Below are 25,930 nucleotides of genomic sequence, written 5' to 3'. Positions count from 1 at the left end.
TCAGCTCTGATCTCCAGCATCTGCAGTCCTCGCTTTCTCTGGACATTGGTCCTCCCTTCTCATTGGTGGTTTCCATAGGATTGTATGCAGCACTTCAATCTGTGTCTACAGATTTTTGTTGTCAATTTAATGGGAAAGCTGCCTGTAGAATGTATAACTTGTTGATGAGAGCTTGGATGTTTTCATTAGGCCTCAGGGGTTCCTGTATTAGAGCACCATTTATATTTCCTCAACTGACAGCATCATTCATATTTCCTCAGTTCTGCTATTTGAGGATTTATTCTTGTTTGCCATGCATAATTACTAAAGAATTTTCCTGTGATTCTTCCTGGAAATATAAGATAACGAAATTCTCTGCTTGAACTTGCCCTTCTGAATCACGTCAGCAAAAAAGAAATCAGACTTAAATGTTTCAGCCAAACTTTGCTGCATTCCATTAGTAGTGCCCTGACCAATCAGAATCTACCATGCCTGGTCTGAGAATTAAGATTAATAGCTAACTGTTCTTGCTGCATCTCCAGCCAAACACAACCCTCCCCTCATGTTGTGTAAAACAGTGTCTTTTTGGGTCAAGTCTGTTTCTTGTACCCTAGATCACATGAGTCAAGATGAAAAGTTTTAATCTCGTGTCTTTTTTTAAGCAATATATATTCTGATTATTCACTTTTATCAAGCTGCAGCATTACTAACATCCCCAGCACACACACACATTGTGTTAAATTGGATCTATCATGTCATGGTGGGAAACTAAAGCAGCCCAGATCTACTAAGTCTCAGGAAAGGTTGTGTATCAGTCTATGGATGGTCTCAAACCTTCACAGAATTAAAGTGTCCAGTGTGTACAATTTATCCACGCATGGCAGGAAGCCATTTTGGTTCATTCATGAATTAACCCAAAGCCCACCAGAATTTATGAGTAGCGTAGTGATTAACTGAGAGTTGCACGGCTCTCCCATGCTTCCCAAAGATCATCAGAAAACCCTGTTGGCATTAGGAAGGGATGGCCCATGGGAAACCACCTTGTCTCTTATCTCTTGACACACTCTCTGACATCCCATTTCTTAAAACTCACATTCCTCCTCACTCACCTGCACCTGGAGATTTGGTGACAACCCCTACCATAGCCCAGAAGGCATTAGCAGCAGTTGTCAGCATTCCCACTGGCATCATTAAGGAGGTGCCAGTCTCTGATTAGGTGTGCGACCTGTAAGCTCCCAGCTCCTAACTCTCAGAAAGGGCCCACTACTGGCCAGTGATGGTGGCCTGTTCTCCAACCGTGAGCAAGGCAAGCATGGCCCAAATTAAATGTTATGGTTTGAGTACGTACAAAATTTGGAAACCCTTCATCATGATGCATTTGTCCAAATATTTCTGTTTGTCCCAAAATTTATGGCAAACTCCACATCAAAAAGGCCATTGCTGGTTCTGAGTTTGAATGCAATTACGTGTTTGTATGTTACTAAATACAATTTTAATATTGATAGTATCTTTGCAAGTCCTTTATGCAATTTTCATTTATTAAAATAACATTTTTAATCCCAGGTTTATTCCTGAATCTCCACGCTGGCTGCTGTCAAAGGGGAGGGTACAAGAGGCAGAAGCAATATTCCATCACATTGCAAAGAAAAATGGTACCACTCTACCAGAGGTGCTCTTCAGTGATTTGGAGGTATTAGCACACATAATACTTGCATATGTTTCATTTTCTTTCTTTCAGCTCTTTAACATAAGCCTGCTCTTTAATTAGGAGAAAGTGAAGACTGCAGATGCTGGAGATCATAGTCGAGAGTGTGGTGCTGGAAAAGCACAGCAGGTCAGGCAGCATCCGAGGAGCAGGAGAATCAATGTTTCAGGCATAAGCCCTTCATCCTTCATCTGGCTCTATAATTGAGCAACTTTTTTAACCACCTTTCTGCACTAAATGCATTGAATACATTTTTGCTATGTTAGAATTCAGTAGGTGTCAGCTATCTCCTTGTCCACATGACAATTCTTTTTCATATATGAGTCTAAATAATCAGGGTATTTTTTTTTTGAGATTAGATTAGATTACTTACAGTGTGGAAACAGGCCCTTCGGCACAACAAGTCCACACCGACCCGACGAAGCGCAACCCACCCATACCCCTTACCTAACACTACGGGCGATTTAGCGTGGCCAATTCACCTGACCCACACATCTTTGGACTGTGGGAGGAAACTGGAGCACCCGGAGGAAACCCACGCAGACACGGGGAGAACGTGCAAACTCCACACAGTCAGTCGCCTGAGTCGGGAATTGAACCCGGGTCTCAGGCGCTGTGAGGCAGCAGTGCTAACCACTGTGCCACCGTACCACCCCAAGCTATCCAGATAGTATTTAGCTATCCAGGTTCTCACAATAAAGCCCCATTCCACCTTCACCAAAAAGCAAATGCACATTTCCAGCAGAATTCAACACAAGGTCATTAGATCTAAGATTCTTGAGATTCTTAAAATGAGTGCCAACAATTGCATAAGCAAGTTGCATTGACACAGAACTTTCTCTCATTCTTTCTCTTATGGAAGCCAAACATCTTAACCTAACTACAAATAATTCAATATAGCCCCAGGGCTGTACTTTATATCTTACCTGTTTATTAGGTACAATTATTGATTGGCATTCTTGATTATTTAAGGTTCACCAAACCATGGTCTGTTCTGTGGTTTTTGCTATGGGATAGGGTGAGGAGGCAAGCACCCTGCTTTACGTCAGCCAGAATAAAGATTGAACCCAAGTTTTTAATGTTATTCTGAACTGGCACCATCAGATCCCCTCCCCCATCATCTCTGTCTCTGACTCTTGTCCTGGTATATGAGGTGACCTGTCATATTTTCAATTCCATCTGTTCTTGTATATACTCAGCACTCAAGTCAATCTCCCTTTTCCTGCAGAATTTGCTTTACTGATGTTTAGGAGTCAGCCTCCATTTTTCATCCATAAATGCATGTTTTACTTCTGGGTAAATTAATGAGGGAAACCCAGAAAATAGGAACAGAAATAGGCTGTTTGGCCCCTCCAGCCCATTCTGCAGTTCAATATGATCATGGCTAACCATTCAATCCATTCTATCTTGCTCCCACTTTCAACCCATATGCTTTGATCTCTTAAGCATTGAGAACTAAATCAATTTCCTTCTTGAAAATATTCAGCGTTTTGGGCTCAACCATTTTCTGAGCCAAAGAATTCTACATGATTATCACTCAGAGTCATTGATTCATAAATGTCTACATTGAACCTTTGGCCCAACTGGTCTATGGCTTCCAGTTTTCACAGTTAAACGAGTCCCATTTGCCTCCATTTGGTCCATATCCCTGCATAACTATCCCATCCATGTACCTGTCTAAATGTTTCTTAAATTGTACCACTACCTCTGGCAACCTGTTTCAGGCATTCACCACCCTCTGTGTGAAAAACATTTCTCCTCATCTGAGTCCTAAATAGCTGAACCTGTATATTTCGACTGCGACTCTGGTTTTGGCCTCCTCAGTCCTCAAGAACATCCTTCCTGTACATATTCTGGCCAGTCCATTTGAGGCATCAAAGGAGAGGAAAGTAGGCTGAGTCCATATAGCCCAAATGACTAAAGGGAAGAGGAAGGTTATGGCTGAAGGACATGGTAGAACATAAACAGCAAAGGGGAGGGAGTATCAGTGGGACATGGGTGGGTACATTCAGTCCAGGAAATTGGACAATGCCTGTTCGGGGGAGTGCAGACAGGTGCACAGCACAACAGTTCCTGTCGTGTTTTGGGTAGTTTGAAGCCATAGCTGGAAAGGAGGAGTCACAAAGTGATTGGTGTCCAGGGAGTGGACCTTGTTGTGAGAAGCTCAAGTATAGAAATGTGTCTGGGTGGGGAAAATTAAATGTGCTAGGATGAGAGTTGGTATATCAGGGTCTGAGACTAAGCAACTTCACAGTGGAGGTATTGGTGTGCAAACACAGGAACAGGAAGAGGCAATTCAGCCTGTAACACATGGCATGCCATTCCATGCAATCATGGCTGGCAAAATACTTCACTGACTTTTGCCCAGACCATCCCCACAAACCCGTGAATCATTTGTAATCAGATATCTATGTGGGGCAGCATGATGGCTCAGTAGTTAGCATCGCTGCCTGGCAGTGCCAGAGACCTAAGTTCTGGTGGCTACCTGTGTGGTGCTTGCACATTCTCCCTGTGTCTATGTGGTTTTCCTCCAGGAGGCCAGGTTTCCTCCCACAGTTCAAAGATGTGCACGTTAGGATCGATTGGCCATGCTAAATTGCCCATAGTAACTAGGGATGTGCGGGCAAGGTGGATTGGCCATGCTAAATTGCCCATAGTAACTAGGGATGTGCGGGCAAGGTGGATTGGCCATGCTAAATTGCCCATAGTAGCTAGGGATGTGTAGGCTAGGTGGATTGGTCATGCTAAATTGCCCATAGTAGCTAGGGATGTGTAGGCTGGTTGGATTGGCCATGCTAAATTGCCCATAGTGGCTAGGGATGTGCAGGCAAGATGGGTTGGCCATGCTAAATTGCCCATAGTGGCTAGGGATGTGCAGGTTAGGTGGCCGTGGTTAGTGTAGGGTTACAGGGATTAGAGAAGGGAGTGGGTTTGAATGGGATGCTCTTTGAAGTGTCAGAATGGACTGGATAGCCTGCTTCCACACTATAGAGATTCTATAATTCTATCAATCTCTACCTTAAACAGACTCAAAGACTAAAATGTGAAGGTGACCTCAAACGTGAAGGGAAAAGCACCAATGATGAGCTCAGAGGCAAAATGGGGAAGTTAATTAAGACATGAATGAGATTGGCCAAAATGGGCAAAGGGTACGTCATCACTGGTGTATCAGGGATAACAAGTCATTCAGGGAATAAGAAATAGGAAAAAAAACATAGAACTGGAACTTTACCAGTTGCAACAACTTCATAAATCTCTTTCAGTTTCAAAAAGGCTTTACTCAAAGTGGGAGGGAAAACTATACATTTTTTTGGAACAGGGAGAGTTAAAACACAAATTTTCAGGCCAGTTGAAAGTTAATCATCTGTCTCATGGATGGCAAATAATGGTCAGCTGGGCTCACTTCATAAATAATATCAGCACAACTCATTGCATCACTTTCTGAGATTCCATAACATCATGGAGCCAAAGTATAATGTAGCCAGATTTCCACTTTGTGATATCTCAGAAATGCATGAAGCCAGGGGTGAAAGAATGAAGGCAATTAACCCACAATCTAACCATTGGCAGAGGCCATTAAGGCCAACAAGTATTGCAAGCTCTTAAGATTCAATTGGAATCTCCAACCAAGCAACAGGAAGAGTGGGGGAGAGGCAGCAGTGGCTTAATGTGCCAAGGCAACTTTAAAAGGGTTTATCCTGCAACTTTCCTTAAGGTTCACTGATACACTTTAAGCACCCAGACCTATGCAGACTGGCTCCATTTACTTGACAATCTTCTTTTAAAAAAACGTCCTCTGAAAACATACAAAGTGGGGCTTTTCATGCTATGCATGATGTTTGATGAAAAGGCCAAGTGCTAGGTGAAGGACTTAACAAGAGTATCATGGAACAAAATTGCAGGGTGGATCTTGTACAGAGGGAAGACTGTTTATGTCAAATTACCAACTTCACAGCTCTTCTGAAGCCCATAGGCACAGATCAATCCTCCCGGTCTGCTGGTGATCTTGCTGCTGCAGGTCATCGGACCGAGCAGAGTAGATGCTACCAGCTGCAGTCCAGTCTGCAGAGGGTTAACACGCGGGCAGAACGGGCCTCACTGTAGCAAGCATTGGCCAGAAACTGCAACCACACATGTCAATGCAGCTACCTGTAACTGACAGAAAGTCAATGTCTTCTACACCTTTCAGCTGCCAAATGGACACCTGCAGTCCTGATGTTTTGGTAGAAGTCCTGTGCAAGTTGCCTTGAAGATAACAACGGCCCTCAACTTTTATGCAATTGGCTCTTTTCAGGAATTCCTAATGAAGGGTTTACGCCCAAAACGTCGATTCTCCTGCTGCTTGGATGCCGCCTGACCTGCTGTGCTTTTCCAGCACCACACTCTTGACACCTTTCAGGAAGCCACTAAGGACGTCTGCAAAATTTCTCAGGCATACACTCATGGATGTATCTGAGAGGTTACTGATGACCACCTAACTAAAGTGCACCAAGCTGTGCACTTCTTTCATGCTGGAAGTCAAGCAGTCATGGCAGTTGGCTTTGCTGCCATAGCTGGCATCTCACAGCTGTACCCATATTATCATCATAGCCAGCTATGTTTGTTCACAGAAAGTCATTTCATTACCGAAATGCGCAGATCACTTGTGTCCACCTTCACCAAATACACTAGATCAGTGCATGATATCTCGGGAACTACATCTTTCAATGCCCCTCAATGAATACAGGCTTGGTTACTGGGAGGCAAGGACTACTTCTCAACCCCTGGCTGTGTCACCTGTTAGGAAATCTCAAACTGATGCTGAGGAGAAGTAAAACTCTGCACGTGGACCACTGTTGAACATACCATAGGTGGCCTGAAAATGATATTCCAGTACCTCGACCACTCAGCCAGTGGACTGCAGCATATCGTAGAGGGTACACCGTATCATCACAGTGTACTGCACCCTCCACAACCTCGCTCAACAGAAAGGAGATGTCCTGGAAGAAATGAGGAGTGAGAGGGTCCTCCAATGAGGAAGGTGGAGGTGAAAACCCTGACATGGGTGAGCATATCACTCATAGACAAGAAGAAGCCAGGAAAATGGGCAAAAGGACTGTGACAACCTTTGTAGCAAATTGATTCTTGGGCAATTGATTGACGTAGATAAGTTTGCTTTCCTGTTCTGTTGTTTGAAAACCAGCTATTTAGAAGAACATTGTTTATTCTTTAGGATGTCACTCATCGATTGGGAACCTTTTCATTTTGCACAATTGTTAATAACTGGAGTCTCTTTATTAATGTTAATGTACTGGCACTGTGATCAGTTAGAAGTGTCAACCCGTGTGCACAAACCTAGCCTTTGAGCTTTGCACATGACTGTGATTGCAGCACCAAGTGTACTCTTGCAAACGGGGTCCTAGAGGGAAGCAGGATGATGAGCCTTGCCTGAAGCAGAGAAGGGCAGTTTGGGAAGCATGCATCCTGCATCATGCTGATGAGGCTAGTTGACTTTCTGCCTCGCCATCCTCACAATCTTCTGCAATGAACTATTGTAATGGCTTAACATTATGAGTGAATGTTCTTCCATTTCTATGGGCTTCACAAATCCAAACCTTTTCCTCCCATTCCTTCAAATCTTGTGTTGTACATTGTCTACCTCATACACTGGGAGTTTTTGACATGACTATAGAATTCCAGGCCAAGGGAAAAATCTTTCCTTCCTACACGCTGCAGATCCCTGCCACATGTATGTGTTACTTATATAAAGTGTGAGGTGTCTGAAATGTCAGAATCCCAAGCCCAGTGTCCTCACTTTGCCCTCTTCAGGTCAGTCAGTCACCCTGACAAAAACCTCAGAAAGCCTCACCACAATTCCTAAATGTTAGATCCTTGCGTCATGACAATTACTTTCGGCACAGGCATTGCAATGATGTCAGACGCTAAAAGGTGAGCTCGATGGAGGAACAGCATTTCCTTGTGATGGAAAATGCTCCATTCTTTTCACTTCATAAAGTCATGTAGTGACATAATGGGATGGCAGAATTATTACATCAATGTAACTGTAATATTTAGTTACAGAAGTGCAGACAAGCTGCATATAACATAGAGAACCCATGCCACCATAAGCTCTCAAATCATGATTTTCTTTCTTTGCCTACTCTTACCTTTAGGTGCTGCCAAAATCCACAGTTGAGGTGGTGGGAGCCTACTGACTGCTGCCTCCTAGTGACTGTGCCTGCCTTAGCAGGCATCCTTTCAAGGCATACTGAGAGTTTCCTGCACAGAAACAGGTGCACCGTCCTCAGCCTGACCTGCCACAGAGAGTGGGGTGATGGGAAAACAAAGAGGCAGGGCACCTCCAGAGTTTCCTGAGATGAAGCTCCTGGGGTTTCTGGCAGATGGTCTTCCTCTCAGTGTGTGCCTGCTGCCACTTCCATATCCCCCTGAGATGAAGGAGCACCTGGAGAGCAATCAAGGTGCCTCATCTTCCTCTTGCCTTGTCATTGATGCTGTGCACCACATGGCCACAGTGATGGTTTGCAGGTCCAAATACATATCTGGTAGCCAATGAATGTTCTACGGATCTTCTGACCCTCTTGCAGATGGCTATCACCCTTTCAATGATGGGAAACAAGCATTCATAGACTGGGACTGCTGTAGAGTTAAGGGTTTAGATAGAGAGGAGTTTGTTAAGTGTGCACAAGACAACTTTCTGATTCAGTATGTGGATGTACCTACTAGAGAAGGTGCAAAACTTGACCTACTGTTGGGAAATAAGGCAGGGCAGGTGACTGAGGTGTCAGTGGGGGAGCACTTTGGGGCCAGCAACTATAATTCTATTAGATTTAAAATAATGATGGAAAAGGATAGACCAGATCTAAAAGTTGAAGTTCTAAATTGGAGAAAGGCCAGTTTTGATGGTATTAGGCAAGAACTTTCGAAAGCTGATTGGAGGCAGATGTTCGCAGGTAAAGGGACAGCTGGAAAATGGTAAGCCTTCAGAAATGAGACAACAAGAATCCAGAGAAAGTATATTCCTGTTAAGGTGAAAGGAAAGGTTGGTAGGTATAGGGAATGCTGGATAACTAAAGAAAGGGAGGTTTGGACAAGAAAAAGAAGGAAGCATATGTCAGATATAGACAGGATAGATTGAGTGAATCCTTAGAAGAGTATAAAGGAAGTAGAAGTATACTTAAGAGGGAAATCAGGAGAGCAAAAAGGGGACATGAGATAGTTTTGGCAAATAGAATCAAGCAGAATCCAAAGAGTTTTTACAAATGCATTCAGGACAAAAGGCTAATGAGTGAGAGAATAGGGCCCCTCAAAGATCAGCAAGGCGGCCTTTGTGTGGAGCCGCAGAAAATGGGGGAGATACTAAATGAGTATTTTGTATCAGTATTTACTGTGGAAAAAGATATGGAGGATATAGACTATAGGGATATGGATGGTGACATTTTGCAACATGTCCATATTACAGAGGAGGAAATGCTGGATGTCTTGAAAGGAGTAAAGGTGGATAAATCCCCAGGACCTGATCAGGTGTACCCAAGAACTCTGTGGGAAGCTACTGAAGTGATTGCTGGGCATCTTGCTGAGATATTTATATCATTGATAGTCACAGGTGAGGTGCCGGAAGACTGGAGGTTGGCTAACGTGATGCCACTGTTTAAGAAGGGTGGTAAGGACAAACCAGGGAACTATAGACCAGTGGGCCTGACATCGGTGGTGGGCAAGTTGTTGGAGGGAATCCTGAGGGATAGGATGTACATGTATTTGGAAAGGCAAGGACGGATTAGAGATAGTCAACATGGCTTTATGCATGGGAAATCATGTCTCACAAACTCGACTGAGTTTTTTGAAGAAGTAACAAAGAGAATTGATGAGGGTAGAGTGATAGATGTGATCTATATGGACTTCAGTAAGGCGTTTGACATGGCAGACTGATTAGCATGTTTAGATCTCACGGAATACAGGGAAACTAGCCATTTGGATACAGAAATGGCTCAAAGGTAGAAGACAGAGGGTAGTGGTGGTCGGTTGTTTTTCAGACTGGAGGCCTGTGACCAGTGGAATGCCACAAGGATCGGTGCTGGGTCCTCTACATTTTGTCATTTACATAAGTGATTTGGATGCGAGCATATAAGGTACAGTTAGTAAGTTTGCAGATGACATCAAAACTAGAGGTGTAGTGGACAGTGAAGAGGGTTACCTCAGATTACAACAGGATCTTGATCAGATGGGCCAATGGCTGAGAAATGGCAGATGGAGTTTAATTCAGATAAATGTGAGGTGCTGCATTTTGGGAAAGCAAATCTTAGCAGGACTTATACACTCAATAGTAAGGTCCTAGGGAGTGTTGCTAAACAAAGAGATCTTGGTGTGCAGGCTCATAGCTCCTTGAAAATGGAGTTGCATGTAGATAGGATAGTGAAGAAGGCATTTGGTATGCTTTCCTTTATTGGTCAGAGTATTGAGTACAGGAGTTGGGAGGTCATGTTGTGGCTGTAAAGGACATTGGTTGGGCCACTGTTGGAACATTGCGTGCAATTCTGGTCTCCTTCCTATCGGAAAAATGTTGTGAAACTTGAAAGGGTTCAGAAAAAATTTACAAGGATGTTGCCAGGGTTAGAAGATTTGAGCTATAGGCAGATGCTGAACAGGCTGGGGCTGTTTACCCTGGAGCATTGGAGGCTGGGGGTGACCTTATAGAGATTTATAAAATCATGAGGGGTATGGATAGGATACATAGACAAAGTCCTTTCACTGGGGTGAGGGAGCCCAGAACTAGAGGGCATAGGTTTAGGGTGAGAGGGTAAAGATATAGAAGAGACCTGTGGGGTAACTTTTTCACACAGAGGGTGGTACATGTGTGGAATGAGCTGCCAGAGTAAGTGTTGGAGGCTGGTACAATTGCAACATTTAAGAGGCATTTGGATGGGTATATGAATAGGAAGGATTTGTAAGGATATGGGCCGGGTGCTGGCAGGTGGGAATAGATTGGGTTGGGATATCTGGTCGGCATGGACAGGTTGGACTGAAGGGTCTATTTCCATGTTGTACATCTCTATGACTTTATGACTCTAAAACTAATGCTGCTAGAGTTCATGGAATTTTGTGGAAGAATTCGAAAGTTACGATTCAATCAGTACACAAACTCTATCAGTAGTAGGTTAGAGCTCCAGCTCCCTTCTGGTTCTTTCTACTTAATCATGTGACTCCAACATTGCCTGATACATCAGTACACATTATCATTTTCCATATTTCTGATGTTAACCCCATTATAGTACAGGCTTCACAGCAATTGCTGGAGCTCCTAAGGTTCATAATGGATTCTGCTCACATGTGAACACTAAGCTAAGCCAATGATATTTTTCACCATTTCAGCTCTCTCAATGATCAACTGATCGGTGATTATATGAGAGTTTCCTCCGCGTAGGCTGTCCTATCTGCCTTGATTCATTTATCCTTTGCTAGGCAAGGCAGCCACAGGTTTTCACTTCCACCTCCAAGTCTGTGACCAGATCCTAGGGGACACGGGATAACCCTTAGAGATGGCTATTCCTCCTTTCATCAAAGCCACTGACAGAAGCAAGTCACCTGCTCAACAGGACAAACAATTTGAAGACCATTAACTTCTGAACATGTATTCTGAATCCGTCAAGAGTCTAATCATCATTGGACTGCTGCTCAGATCAAGCAGTCCACTGGCGGTTCAATCTCTTGCCATGTTTTCTCAGCCTCGCTTTTCTGGAAATATGGAGTAACCACTCATTGAGGCACTTTGGCACAGAAGGTTAGAGTTTGGGAGGATTGGGGAGTTGGGGAAGGTTGGGATGTTGGGGAGAGTTGATGGACATGCTCCCTTTTTAAAGGTATTCTTAAATGTTATTTAATGGTTGAGTGAATGAGCAGGTTGGGTAAATGTAGAGGTAAGTGAATAGTATGGGTGAGTTAGACCAGCCATGATTTTATTGAATGGCAGAGCAGGCTATAGAAACTGAGTGGCCTATTCCTGCACCTAATTTTACATTTATATGTTGATAAATGGGTATGCTGGCTGATGTAAATAAACATCCCAGGTGGATGAAATGGCAGGCGCTGGGATGAGGTGAATACATTGACAGGTGTTGGGTGTGATTAATTGGATCAAGGGGGCAATCTTGTGGCTGGAGGGATAGTCTTCAGATAGGGTGGGGTCATCAGATAAGGAGCGAGTCAGGCTTCCTTGGGAGGAGAGCAGTGAGGAGTGGTTAGGTCATCAGGGGCTGGTGTGGTTAGATGTGGTAAAACAGCCAGGTGGAATAGTTGGGGGTCAAGGAAGGTAATGTGGAGTTGAGGGTGTAGTTGGGTGGTTGGGAGGATAGTCGATTAAAGGTTGAGGGGGCCTGACAGTCTGTGTCTCCCACTGTGTTGAGTAATTTTTTTTGTGCTACTACGGAAACTGAGAATGGAGCCATGATGGCCCATAATGCTCTAATGGAGGTCCCTAATACCTGTACTTTGGAAAGAATGGTCTCGAATCTCTATCCAAAGCTCTGTGCCAAATTGGAACTGGATTGTTCAATCATCTTTATCAGTGACAATAGGTTTTCTGCCAAGGCCTGGCAATGAACGGTTATTGCCATGTGTACAATCCAATGACTTCTTTCTGTATTCTACCTCATTGCAGGTTTCACCTGAATCTTCTAGCCCATTGCACCATTTCCATTCATCATCTTGAAAACCTTTCCACAGTGACTTCCACCCCATCTTCAGTGCAGTGCAATGCAGGCTAGCTTTAACTGGCTCTAGTTATGCCTACTGCTGAGAAATGCAGCCACCCAGCAATGTGATTAGCATTAAGCTACACATAGCTATCATTACAATTACCAGGCTGCCTGCATGGTCTTGAATGAGCATAAGTTAATCGTGTTATTCTCTAGATCAGTTAAATTTTTAGCCCTGTGGTTTCTATACATTTTCTTTCAAAACTTTTGTTTATTAGTTATAAAAATACTGGAGATTGGGAAAGACTGTTTAACTGTGCAAAGTATAAAATAGGAAGTTATGAGAGGCTATCTCCAAAAGTACATCCAGAGAGAGCATTTCTAATTGTAGCCCTTACAACAAGAAAGTTGTAAGTTTTCTTTTTTTGTAAATGATTAACGGTGCTGAGTAATGCCTTGTACTGTGCTGTGCACTGCATACAGGGCGGAGACTGCTACTGGGAAAATAATTGGGCAAACATCCAAAAGCCTGGCCTTCTAAAATTCACATGATTTCCAAGAATAGGCTGTGCCCTGCACAGTTGTTAGGGGCTTTCCTTTTGCTTCATCACACATAACTCTCATACTTTCAGACAATGTTGTTTTAGCAGATATTTATACTCACCAATTCATTCAATAATTGCAGTTCATTGCTTGAATTCCAGGCATTTATTTTTCATCAATTTCACAAAATCGCCATTCCAAATAATTTCTCCCGGAGATACAGAAATTATTTCTCATTCCCACTATAATTCCATCTCAGCTAAACTACCCACAGAGTGGGAAACTGAACCGAAGACAATTCTAATTTTGATTGCTCTTTAACCAATGATATGTTAAAGTAGCTACTTCATTTTCTTAAAAGACGCACATTTAGGTACATGATTAATTCTATGATTGAAATCATATTGATAAGCAAATGATATTGTGAAGATTTTCTTCCTAAGCCTAGAGTTAGTCCACATGGCAAATACAACACTGCAAAATTGCAGTTACTACAAATCAATAGTTTCAAGACTTTTCTTGCCACAGTCATTTACAAAATGTCCCCTCCCCTTATAAGATTTAGGATTTAAAAATACATGTCACTTGCGAATGTCATTATGTTACTGATCATATTACACTCTTCAAGGAGAAAGTGAGGACTGCAGATGCTGGAGATCAGAGCTGAAAATGTGTTGCTGGAAAAGCGCAGCAGGTCAGGCTGCATCCAAGGAACAGGAAATTCGACGTTTCGGGCATGAGCCCTTCTTAGGGCTCATACCCGAAACGCCGATTCTCCTGCTCCTTTGATGCTGCCTGACCTGCTGCGCTTTTCCAGCAACACATTTTCAGCATATTACACTCTTGTCAATTATACTGTTAGAGATAAGTATCTTAGAAAGAATTCCACCACAACAGGAAACAAATGCAAATAGAGCTCAAATGTTCAGAATTTTCTCAAGCCAGTACAGATTAGTTTTCTACTTCCTGCTTGTATCTCTTCTACCTGTATTGAAACAATCTGAAGTGAGACCATTTTATCATTTCAATTTCTATTACCCAGAAAAATCTTTACTCGCCCAAGCACACACTGAAAATGATATGATGTGAATAATATTCTCTGAAAATTGAACCAGTATCATGAACTGTGCTGCAGCAACACATCAATAAAATTAGGGTTTTATTATGTCTGTGCTGAGATCCAGTTTTCTCACCTCCAGGTGATGTTGAGTCATTGCAATATGTGATGGAGGAAGGGAAAGAAAAAAAATCACCATGGAGAGAGTTTGTACTGCACCATTTTCAATGAGTTACTGAATTCTAAGCATTGATTCTGATGCACAATATTTGAAGTCATTCTGTGCTCTATTTTGAATTAAAATGCAGAATCAGGAAACATTCATCAAATGAATTGGAACTTTTCCAACTCTGAGGTAAAAGGAAAAATGCCATAGTCTTCCCAAGATTCTCATTAGAGAGAATCAATTGATGGTTGTTTAACCTGAGAGTCAGTAGGCCTCAGGTAAGGGGAGAGGTTGAGAAGGTGAATCCTTTATGGGATCCTCAGTTGGTGTGGGAATTGAACCCACACTGTTAGCATTACTATGCATTACAAGCCATCCTGCTCCTTGGATGCTGCCTGACCTGCTGCGCTTTTCCAGCAACACATTTTCAGCATATTACACTTTTGTCAATTATACTGTTAGAGGTAAGTATCTTAGAAAGATTTCCACCACAACAACAGGAAACAAATGCAAATAGAGCTCAAATATTCATCCGTCCAGCCAACTGACTTCTGGATCAGCCACACTCAAAACAAACTAATAACAATAGATAATGTTGATATTTTCTAATCATATTGAAAATTCTGTTTCTTTTTCCTAGCTTGAAGATATAAAGGATAAAAATATAAAGTCTTTTTCAATTACTCACTTGATAAAAACCCATAACATTCGAAGCATCACCATTATAAACCTTATAGTGTGGTAAGTATTAGATCTAAGAGAAAGCAAATATGTTTATCAAATACATGTTTTTTGTCCATTGCCTTCAGGATATCATGAGGGTCATTCATAGATATCTTAAGGATTCAGTGATGGATCAACACAAAAGGGCTATAGAAAACTATCCCACCTCTCTGTTTTCTTCCTGAACAAAGGATATTTAGGATTGAATCTTACATTTCTTTTGCTTAATGCCAGTTGCACTGAGGTTTTGGAGGACTTTTCACTGTGAGGCCTAGAGAATGCTCTTGTCATATCTCACTAAACTCACCTCATTAATTTCCTAACCCCTGCCATGGTGCCTTCATGCCCGATTGTAATCTCATTTTACCATGGATCATTCTTGCAACAACTTGCTACTGCCAGGATATCCCAGAATTGATCAACATTACTGGCCCAGGTGCCATCTTTAAAAGGCAGTTGTGTAATCAGTTAGTCCGGAGCTGCCCTGCAAAATCCTTCCATGTCAAGGATTTTCAATATCTAGCTTGTTTAGTTTTCAGCTTGGTAAGCTAAAATGTTGAATGCTAGTGAGATGAGTTGTACTGTTAATCAGGTATTAACAAACTATAGTTCCTCCTTAATTGACAACTTACATTGCCTAGTGAGAAACTGGCCTGCCACCAGCAAATATATAAAAATGTAACAAGTGCCTTCCACTGTTGATATAGGTCTCATCCGACTCCTAATCCGATTCTGCAACAAATCTTACCATAGTCTACATTGTTCAGGCCTGTATAAGATTCTGCTGATATAAACTCAATGCATGGAATCTTATAGATTTCTGAGATATTTGGACAATAGCAAGATCTGTGTCAGAATTGGATTAGAATTCTGTCGGGACCCAACTCAACATTGAAATCATCTCATTTCAACATTTTCAGTGTGTGGCAAGATTTATCAGACATGAGGGACTAATAGCAATTATGATATTAAACCAGAAAAAATAGTCAGCTGAACAAATCTGAATTGACGTCCTTGAACTGGAAAGATTTCACCTCATAATGTCCACAGTATCACAAACTATTAGCACATGCATCATTAATTCATTCAATCTGAATCTGTGTAAGCCTCAATTGAAAATCTTAGGAATCCTTACACTTATTTTAATATTTAACAATGATTAATTCATTCTAGGTTACATAATGAACAATGAAGTGTAAAAAAATGAAGGAAATCAGAAATTGAAATGTTCTGGTTTATGGTCTTCTCACACTACACCTCGAAAATCAATATTGTACTATAGGGCCTGTATTAGACTAATTCCAACACATACAAAATGGACCAAATGGCCTCTTTCTGTGTTTCTGTGATTCCTTGTTTGAATTGTTTCTAAATTTACTGCTAGAAAACAATGTGGATTCCATGTTCTTTCCTCAAATTCAATTTGCTACACTTTTAGTCATGTCAAGTTTAGGTCACAGTGTCCCCTCAATTTAGCTACAGATGTAAAACCTGCGAAATTCAGTTTTCACAGACAAATAAATATTGAGGCAGATTTTCCGTTGGCCAGACAGTCATTGTGCCCGTGAAATAAAAGGGACTCAGTTGAATCCCATCACAGCAGATTCTGAATTAATTTTCCAGGAAATTTAACTTTCCTCTGGGTAATTCCTCTGTACCTGGAATTGTTCGAATGTCTCCAGTGAAATTAACAACTATGACACCCTACCCCAGGAACTGAGACCCCCACAGGAGACTCAACACCATTCCCTTGACCCCACATACCCCACCTCAGCTCTGACATACCCTATTCCTGGAACCTGATACCCCACCAAGGGGTCAACACCCATGTTCAAGACCCAGCACATGCTCTGGATTCCAATATCCATGCCCTGGGACCTGAGAACACCCTTTCACCTACCTGACACCTGACTCCTACCCATCCCAACTCAACCACGGAACCTGATTTGCTCCCCCCAACTGCCAGCATCTTGCCCGACTGGATCTGACTACCCAATCCCCAACCCCTGTGAAACCCATCCCAACTCCTTTAGGAGGGAATTCCTGAGTCTGAATACATATTGAATGAATGTATCAATCAGTATATTTTCTGTAGATGTAACCCTGAAGCACAGAGATCTCAGACACTGTTGGAGTTCAGTTGTCCAGGTGTTCCTCATTTGCTTTTACTATTGTTCTCAATTTCTCCGTTTTGCCTGTAATCCTCAAAAATGGAACTGGCATTCAACATGTGAAATATATCATGTTTATGAAGATGTTCGTCTATCTTTTTCTTCCTGGTGAGGCAGAGGAACTGCCCATTGTGTCATGATGGCAGTGGAGAATTTGAGGTAATTATGCATTAAATTGCATTTACTTAATTGTGTCAATGTAATAAATGTTCTACCACAGTCAGTGGTTGTAGCAAAAACAATGTCACAGTAGCAACACAAGACAGGTCAGTTGGTGACACTGATGTGAATGATTGAAAGAGAAAATCCAGCTAAACAAAACTGGACAGTATATTTTTAAAGAACAGTGTTACAAGAAACATTTGTAATTCTGTTGCAGGTTCATTTTAGCAATTGGATACTATGGTCTGTCTTTGAACACACCCAATCTCCATGGTGATGACTATTTGAATTGTTTCATCTCTGGTGCCATCGAAATTCCGGCCAACCTGGCAGCTTGGTTTTTCCTCCAGAAGTTTTCTCGCAAGTTGAGCCTCTCGGGCTCACTTTTTTTTGGTGGAATTGTCCTCTTCTTTGTCCAGCTCATACCTTCAAGTAAATGTTTACGTTGCATCTGGAATTGTCCTGAATAAAAACAGAAAATGCTGGAGAAACTCAACAGGACTGACCGCATCTGTATGAGACAGAGTTAACATTTCAAGTCCGATATGACTGTTCTTCAGAACTCTGTGACGCACTAGTCCACAAACCGATTAAGACCTCCTCTCCTCTTTCTCACCCATCAGAACTTCAATGCCTTTAGCCGTGTTGTTAAGATGAGATCCTGGCCAAAGTTTCAGCTCTTCCACCTAGTAGAAAAATCATGATAGTGTCTGAAAATGTTTGGCAATGATCTACCCCCTTAACTATGTGCTTCTTCTCCAACCATTTGGCAGCCACAGTATTCAAACATTAGGCCTATTCAAAATGGAAATTGGGATTCAACAACATCAAAAGAATCCAAATTGCTGTTCTTGCATTGAACACACCCAACCTCCATGATGTATACCGCTTTCATGATCTGACCATTAACTGCATGTCACATAACTACAGAGGATCCACGTGAAGCAGTAAATTTTGTGCATTTTTTTAATGAATTTAATGATGCATTCACAATGCCCTTGATGTAACTTGTGCTACTGGTTTACATCAGCAAATAGATCAGGCATCTGTTTTCTTGGGAGAACAGTGCCGTGAACACAATGTACTCTGATATCCATTGAGTTTTACAGGGCTGACACTTAAGGATAGACATGCCCATAAGATGTCTAATGGTATAGGAAGAAGTCTATTGGCAAGAAGCCTTGTCTTTATTTGAGGAAAACCATATGTTTATCCTGAATGCACAGCTTTGCTTCTTAGGCTTCAATTCCTTCTTTCTTGATACCACTCCTTTCAAAAATCATAGTTCTTGTTTCCATTTTCTAAAGTATCTCCAGTAAGCTCTCTACCCTTGCAAATTACCATCTAATCTTGCCTTCATCAAATGTATTTCTCCTTTAGGATTTATGATTATTTTTGCTGCAAATTCATGTTTGTGACAACCTAATATCTGCTCCATGACCAAAACTGCTGTAAGCAAAGTCACATTCAACATTCACTGAGAGTATAACAGTGGTGTATTATTCTTCCTGACCTTCCCCATCCTCTACGTAGCCATAAGCCAAACAATCCATGAGCTTTCAGTGTCTCTGATGCACTGTTGCGCTCTTGTCTAATCTGATCATAACCTGAGAATTTATATCATTCACTTTGCACCTCACAGCTTCACCTCAAAACAACCCAAGGTTTCATCCAGACTTTCCTCCACCTCATTAGTTCATGGTTGACATCATCCACAAAATTGGGGTCAGCTTTCATATCTATGCTCAACCTTGTCACTGGTGTTTATGTTACCACATTGCTTGTTCAGCAATCAATCTTGGACAAGCCATCATTTCCTCTAGGTAAAGATGAGGAAGGTCAAAGTAATCATTTTCCAACCTCACCAAGTGCTCAATACTGATTCCCTCCTCCTTCTTAGCCTCCTCCAGTCTCTGGCTGAACCATACTGTTCATGCCTTTGATTTCTTATTTGATCTAGAGCTGAGATTCTTAATGTGTATTTCTAAATAATGATCATCCATGATGCCAAATGGCCATCACGCCTGCAACATTAGCTCACCACAAAAGGCCACAGGAAATATCTGCCCATGTATTGCATTTTTGCTGATCTTATCTGCTGCTCCCCATCACCACTCCCTCATCCAATCTCCAGGTTATCCATGGATGGTCACTGGTATAGTGCCATTGCTCAGACAGCTACCCTTTGGAACATCATAATCTGACTTCAACACTCACATGCAAAACAGGATATAATCCAGGCTTTCAAGTCCTGGACCACACAGATAGTCTGTTAGCACCATCTTTGAGGCTGACTGCTACTTCCTATTCCTTTAGAATAGCATTGGGACCCTTTTTGTGGAAGTGCATTCCTTCTGTCTGAACTAAGATTACCAAAGAACTGTGGATGCTGGAAATCAGAGACAAAACAGAAATTGCTGGGAAAACTCAGCAAGTCTGGCATTATCTGTGGAGACAAAGTAGAGTTAATGTTTCAAACCTCTGAAGAAGAGTCACTGGACTCGAAACATTGACTCTGATTTATCTCTATAGATGCTACCAGACCTGCTGAGTTTTTCCAGAAATTTCTGCTTTTGTTTATTTCATACTGTCACCTGGAGGTGGTGTCTGTCACATTTGCAGCCTTCTCATTGCAAAGACCAATTTTTATTCCATGTGAATGACCATCTATGGTCTGTTGAGAGGTGACTTAATTGAGACATATAAGATAATCAGAGGGTTAGATAGGGTGGACAGTGAGAGCCTTTTTCCTTGAATTGCGATGGCTAGCATGAAGGGACATAGCTTTAAATTGAGGGGTGATAGATATAGGACAGATGCCAGAGGTAGTTTCTTTCGGGGCGTGGAATGCACTGCCTGCAACAGTAGTAGACTCACCGACGTTAATGGCATTTAAATAGTCATTGGATAGGCATATGGACGAGAATGGAATAGTGTAGGTTAGATGAGCTTCAGATTGGTTTCATAGGTCAGTGCAACATCGAGGGCCGAAGGGCCTGTGCTGCGCTGGAATGTTCTATGTTCTACGAGCAAAGCCATCATTCCTTGTCACTGGCATTGTTAAATACTTCAATTTTTGTCCTGACCAGCTTCCCAAAATATACCCTTGATGATCTTTAGATAATTTTTCTTCTGCCTATTTCATTTATCACACCATTCAGGTCAATTACCCTTGCCCTGGCTGACTTATATTGACTAGCAGTCCCCAATGCCTTAAAGTTAAAGTTCTCTCTATAGCCTCACCACTTCCTCTCTGTATCCCATTCTCACTCCCTGTCCCAGAGGCCAACATTCTGAAGAAGAGTCATACCAGTCTCAAAACTTTAACACCATTTCTCTCTCCACAGATGCTGCCAGGCCTACTGAGTTTCTCCAGAATAATTCTGCATTGTTTGCTTGCCTGTATTTTGTTCCCTAAATCCTGCTGCCTATCCATAGAAATATTTTTCTAATTTCTCCACGTCAGTTCAGTGTGTATTTGTTTAAATGTCTCTGTGAATCAGATTGAGGCTTTCTCATTACAAGGTGCTACATAAATGCCTGTTATTGTGATTATCAATTTTATTGGACCTGGTAAAAATGGTTGAAGTGCCTTTATTCAATTTGTCTCATTTCCACATTGTTAATTAATTATACTACCAATGTTATAGCACTTGTTTCTAGAATCTTAGGGTAGTTGCATGACAGAAGAATGTCCATTGAATCTTAGCTGGCTCCTTAAAAGAACAAGTCAGTTAGTTCCACTCGCCCAAACTTGTGTTAACAAGATACATCAGGAAATTGTGGGCGCATGACTTTTCATCCATTACTTTACTTAATGGGGGGCCTCAGAATGAATTCCCAATGTGTATTCCAAGCTGGTGAAGTGGCATACCAGAACCACATACCGTAATAGGAAAATCAGCCGATGTGTCTTGTGTTCAAAGCACAATACAGATAGGCATGTGTAAACCAATGCAAATTTCACTCAGCTTACTGTTGCTTATTGTTTTTTTTCTAGGTATTTCAATACTCGCTACAATGCTGGTGATGATTGGAAAATTAGCAAACACATGTGCTTTTGCCATAATTTATACCTATACTGCTGAACTCTATGCAACTGTGATAAGAAACACAAGTGTTGGAGTATGTTTGACGGCCTCCAGGCTGGGCAGTATCATCTCACCTTACTTTTTTTACCTTGGTAAGATAACAGTTTTTCTTCTATATGTAGGCCTAATTTAAGGATTTTTGGCAGTATTCTGACACCCTCAGACCATTCATAAAACCTAGGCATTTTTTGTACCATCGGTTCTGATACCTTCACATATCAACTTCAAATCCCATTAGAATGAACCTTCTATCCTTTCCAAATTTTCATATAGTCATACATTTCTTCAGCTGTGGTGATCTGTGATTATATATTGGTCATGACTGAACTGTAGTCAAAACGCGTGGCGCTGGAAAAGCATAGGTCAGGCAGCATCCAAGGAGCAGAATAGTTGATGTTTTGGGAGGGGGAGGGGGTTGAGATAATTATGATAAATTGGGGGGGGAAGGTAGGTGGGATGATGATAGGTGCACTGGGAGGGGGGTGTGGACAAGGTTCATGAGCGAGTGACAGAGGGAGTGACAGTGTGATTAAAAGAGATATAAATACAGAGAGTGGGAAAGAGAACAAGTGCGTGCACGAGTAGAAAAGGAAAAAGAGAAGAGAGTGATTGAACTTTGGGAGTGACCCAGAGGCAGACTTAACCATCTCCAAAAATTTATCTGCAATGCAGTCTGGGAGTGGAGCGAAAAACCCAGACTGAAATGCTTCCCGTTTCCAACCCTTATTTTTGAATGAATTCTGCCAAAGCAAACTCACAGTGTACACCGACAAAGGTGAACACAAAATGAGCATTAGATTAAGCAAAAGTGAGTACTGCAGATACTGGAGATCAGAGTCGAGATTAAAGTGGTGCTGGAAAAGCACAGCAGGTCAGGCAGCATCCGAGGAGCAGGAAAATCGACATTTTGGGCAAAAGCCCTTCCATCAGGAGGAAGGGCTGCCTGATCTCCTGTGCTTTTCCAGCACCATTCTGAACTTTAGATTAAAGTAATTCCTTAGCTCATCCCAGTCTCCACCCTTTTCCCTTGCGATGATTTCTTTGGGGCTTAATCCATCTCTAGTTTGGCTTCTTAACTTTAAAGGTAAATAAAAAGTATGAGTTAGTTCTGCCACTCGATATTTATGAGTGGTTATTTTCATTAATTACTCATTTATTTCAAATTGTTCATGCATTGCTCGATATTTTTTTCTCTGAAATTCATAATTCCTGTTACGCCAAACCTTCCCCTTCTGAAGTTTGCTCACCATCTTCCCTCCCCAACCCCAGAGAGTGAGAGATAAAATGTGTGCACAAAGAGGGTGAACAACCTTGTTCTTGACAGTACCACTGTTTTGACTTCTGTTTACTGCTATTTCAGACTCACTGGAAACTGAATGAAAATGTATTCTAACTAAAAACCCAGTTTGCTCTTGTGTTTGAACTTCCCTAAAGGTACACTTCTGTATTTGATAGTGAAAGAAATGCCAACTTAAAGACTTCTTAACGACATTCCAACACTATAAGTAAAGTATTCTATTATTAAGTTTATACAGGACAATTTGATAACTTTAGCCTATTAACTATACAAATAGTTCAATGTGGTGAAGTCTAACAGAGTGTTTCATACAGAATTCCCTTCCAATTGGGTTTTCAGCCTATTCAAAGATTCCCAGACTTTTTGAAATCTATTGGAATCCCTGGTTCATACTTATATTGGGATTGAGAAGTTGCGACCCTGGTTCCACTAACTAAAGGGGCTGCCACTTCAGTTTGGCTGAACTGCAGTTTAAATTCACCCTGCAATTGAGCCAGGACAAAGTGACCAATAACACCAAATCGAAGCAGAAATTAATCAACATGTTTTTTTTTGATCCAGGCATTCCTGGGAAGGAAGCACTCATTGTCCACCTTCACATTTGAGTATTTCCCCAAAGAGTGGACACCAGAGAGACTGACACTCCTAGTCGATTCATGGAATAATATTCTGACTTAATATGTTACCTCTTGTTTTGTTTAGATTTAAGCAAATAGATGTTTAATTACTTTAGCGAAACCGTTAAAAGGTTAGCACCTGTCTCTAATGCAGATTCAATAACTTCTCTACAGGATGTTAGACTACTAGGTCTATAATAACATGTCTTCTCTCACTTATCTTCCAAAGAAATTAAACAAAATAAGAGAGTAGTCTTGATTTTTTAAAATTTGGGGGCTATTACCTGAATCGAGATATTTTTGAAAGATTATGATTAAAAGATTTGCAATTCCTCATGTATTCACAGTAAATTCATAAGATGAATTACCCAGAAATGTACATTAAGTGGAACCTTTGAGATAGCTGATGATGTCCCTTTGTAATCATATTTTCCTATAAATGCAATCTATGGGAAAAATATCAAAACACATCGACATAGTCAATTTCTGAAAAATGTCTTCACAAAGGGTCAGTTAGACTTGAAACGTCAACTCTTTTGTCTCCTTCCAGATGCTGCCAGAGCTGCTGAGATTTTTCAGCATTTTCTCCTTTGGTTTCTTCATTTTTCAATTTGTTCATACTTTGCATTGGCCTGATCTTGTACAGTAAAAGTCATTAAAAAGTATTGGGAGTTAGCTCTGGAAAAATCCAGTAATTATTTTCTGCTCAGCATTATGTCTTTGAACATTTTGCCACATCTTCACTGCAGTAAAACGTATTCCATATTTTTATGTGATCTCATTGCATCTCTATGGTTTTTGTGACTTCAGCTAAGGAAACAGGCAGGTGAGCAAGCAGGTATTCACTGGATTCTTTAGAGTCGTCAATGTGATAATCTTTCTATTATTCTGTTGATGTAGTCCACTTTCCTGATCCACACCTCCGAAATGCTGAAGGACACTGAGGTGTTTTTGTTAGCCTCATCCTGCATAGTGTTTTGATATTCACAAAGCAATGTGGCTTCTTGGAGTTACTTATCACAAAAAGTAGCAATTATTCAGTGCCATCCATACTGGCACACACCATAACAATGTCATCTTTGTTGTCTCACATTCTACCATTGCACATTTCACCTTTAAATATTAAAGAGCAATCTGGCAAAACACAGTAAAAGGTTCAATTACATCTGTGTTAAAAATGTCATTTGCTGCAAACTTGTTCAGGATGTGGTTGAGATCATTATGCAGCAGCACTGCATATTTGCACTCGAGTGTGGCTTAATACCACTGCATGTTAAAACCTGCAAAGTTCTATTATCCAAAGTGAGGAGTCCAGCACTTTGGCTTATGATAAGACATTCTTCTCGTGTATTTCCTGGTCTGTGATGAATTACTGACAACTTTGCCACATCTGGAGATATGGCGGATCCAAACTTGATACATCATGATCTTACTGTATGTTAGTACCCTGTAAAACATGGAACATAGAACATAGAAAATACAGCGCAGTACAGGCCCTTTAGCCCTCGATGTTGCGTCGACCCAAGCCCACCTAACCTACACTAGCCCACTATCCTCCATATGCCTATCCAATGCCCGTTTAAATGCCCATAAAGAGGGAGAGTCCACCACTGCTACTGGCAGGGCATTCCATGAACTCACGACTCACTGAGTAAAGAATCTACCTCTTAACATCTGTCCTATACCTACCTCCCCTTAATTTAAAGCTATGCCCACTCGTAATAGCTGACTCCATACGTGGAAAAAGGTTCTCATTGTCAACCCTATCTAAACCCTTATTCATCTTGTACACCTCTATCAAGTCACCCCTAAACCTTCTTTTCTCCAATGAAAACAGCCCCAAGTGCCTCAGCCTTTCCTCATACGATCTTCCTACCATACCAGGCAACATCCTGGTAAACGTCCTCTGCACCCGTTCCAGTGCCTCCACATCCTTCCTATAGTATGGCGACCAAAACTGCACACAATACTCCAGATGCGGTCACACCAGAGTCTTATACAACTGCAACATGACCTCAGGACTCCGGAACTCAATTCCTCTACCAATAAAAGCCAGTAAGCCATATGCCTTCTTCACAGCACTATTTACCTGGGTGGCAACTTTCAGAGATCTGTGTACATGGACACCAAGATCCCTCTGCTCATCCACACTACCAAGTATCCGACCATTAGCCCAGTATCCCATCTTCTTGTTACTCTTACCAAAGTGAATCACTTCACACTTAGCGACATTGAACTCCATTTGCCACCTTTCTGCCCTGCTCTGCAGCTTATCTATATCCCGCTGTAACCTGCCACATCCTTCCTCACTGTCAACAACTCCACTGACTTTCGTATCATCCGCAAACTTGCTCACCCAACCTTCCCAAAGACCTGCCCTTCACAAAACCATGCTGACTATCCTTGATCACATTATTCCTATCCAGATGTTCATAAATCCTATCCCTTACAATTCTCTCTAAGACTTTGCCCACAACAGAAGTGAGACTCACCGGCCTATAGTTACTAGAGTTATCCCTACTCCCCTTCTTGAACAAGGGAACCACATTTGCTATCCTCCAGTCTTCTGGCACCATTCCTGTAGAGAACGAGGACATAGAAATCAAGGCCAATGGCTCTGCAATCTCCTCCCTTGCTTCCCAGAGAATCCTAGGATAAATGCCATCAGGCCCAGGGGACCTATCTATTTTCACCCTTTCCAAAAAGAAATGAGATGCAACGTTCATATCGA

The 25,930-nt window shown here is 41.7% G+C and overlaps 1 protein-coding gene across 7 annotated transcripts in view; it reads left to right on the top strand.

Moving 5' to 3' along the window:
* The window catches only part of LOC132823441 (organic cation/carnitine transporter 2-like), a 332,707-nt gene that overhangs the window by 90,133 nt on the left and 216,644 nt on the right, over nucleotides 1-25,930 (top strand). For 6 of the 7 annotated variants that reach the window (XM_060837299.1, XM_060837300.1, XM_060837301.1 and 3 more), the window contains 4 exons: nucleotides 1,543-1,669; nucleotides 14,779-14,879; nucleotides 17,412-17,626; nucleotides 21,195-21,377. In XM_060837299.1, the coding sequence (XP_060693282.1) occupies nucleotides 1,543-1,669; nucleotides 14,779-14,879; nucleotides 17,412-17,626; nucleotides 21,195-21,377 (626 nt within the window). Of the gene's footprint in view, nucleotides 1-1,542; nucleotides 1,670-14,778; nucleotides 14,880-17,411; nucleotides 17,627-21,194; nucleotides 21,378-23,143; nucleotides 23,248-25,930 lie in introns of those variants that run through there. The other variant, XM_060837305.1, reaches the window with a different exon arrangement.

The sequence above is a fragment of the Hemiscyllium ocellatum genome, chromosome 16, assembly GCF_020745735.1.
Source record: "Hemiscyllium ocellatum isolate sHemOce1 chromosome 16, sHemOce1.pat.X.cur, whole genome shotgun sequence".
NCBI classification, from domain to species: domain Eukaryota; kingdom Metazoa; phylum Chordata; class Chondrichthyes; order Orectolobiformes; family Hemiscylliidae; genus Hemiscyllium; species Hemiscyllium ocellatum.
This window is presented reverse-complemented; position numbering and strand designations above follow the sequence as displayed.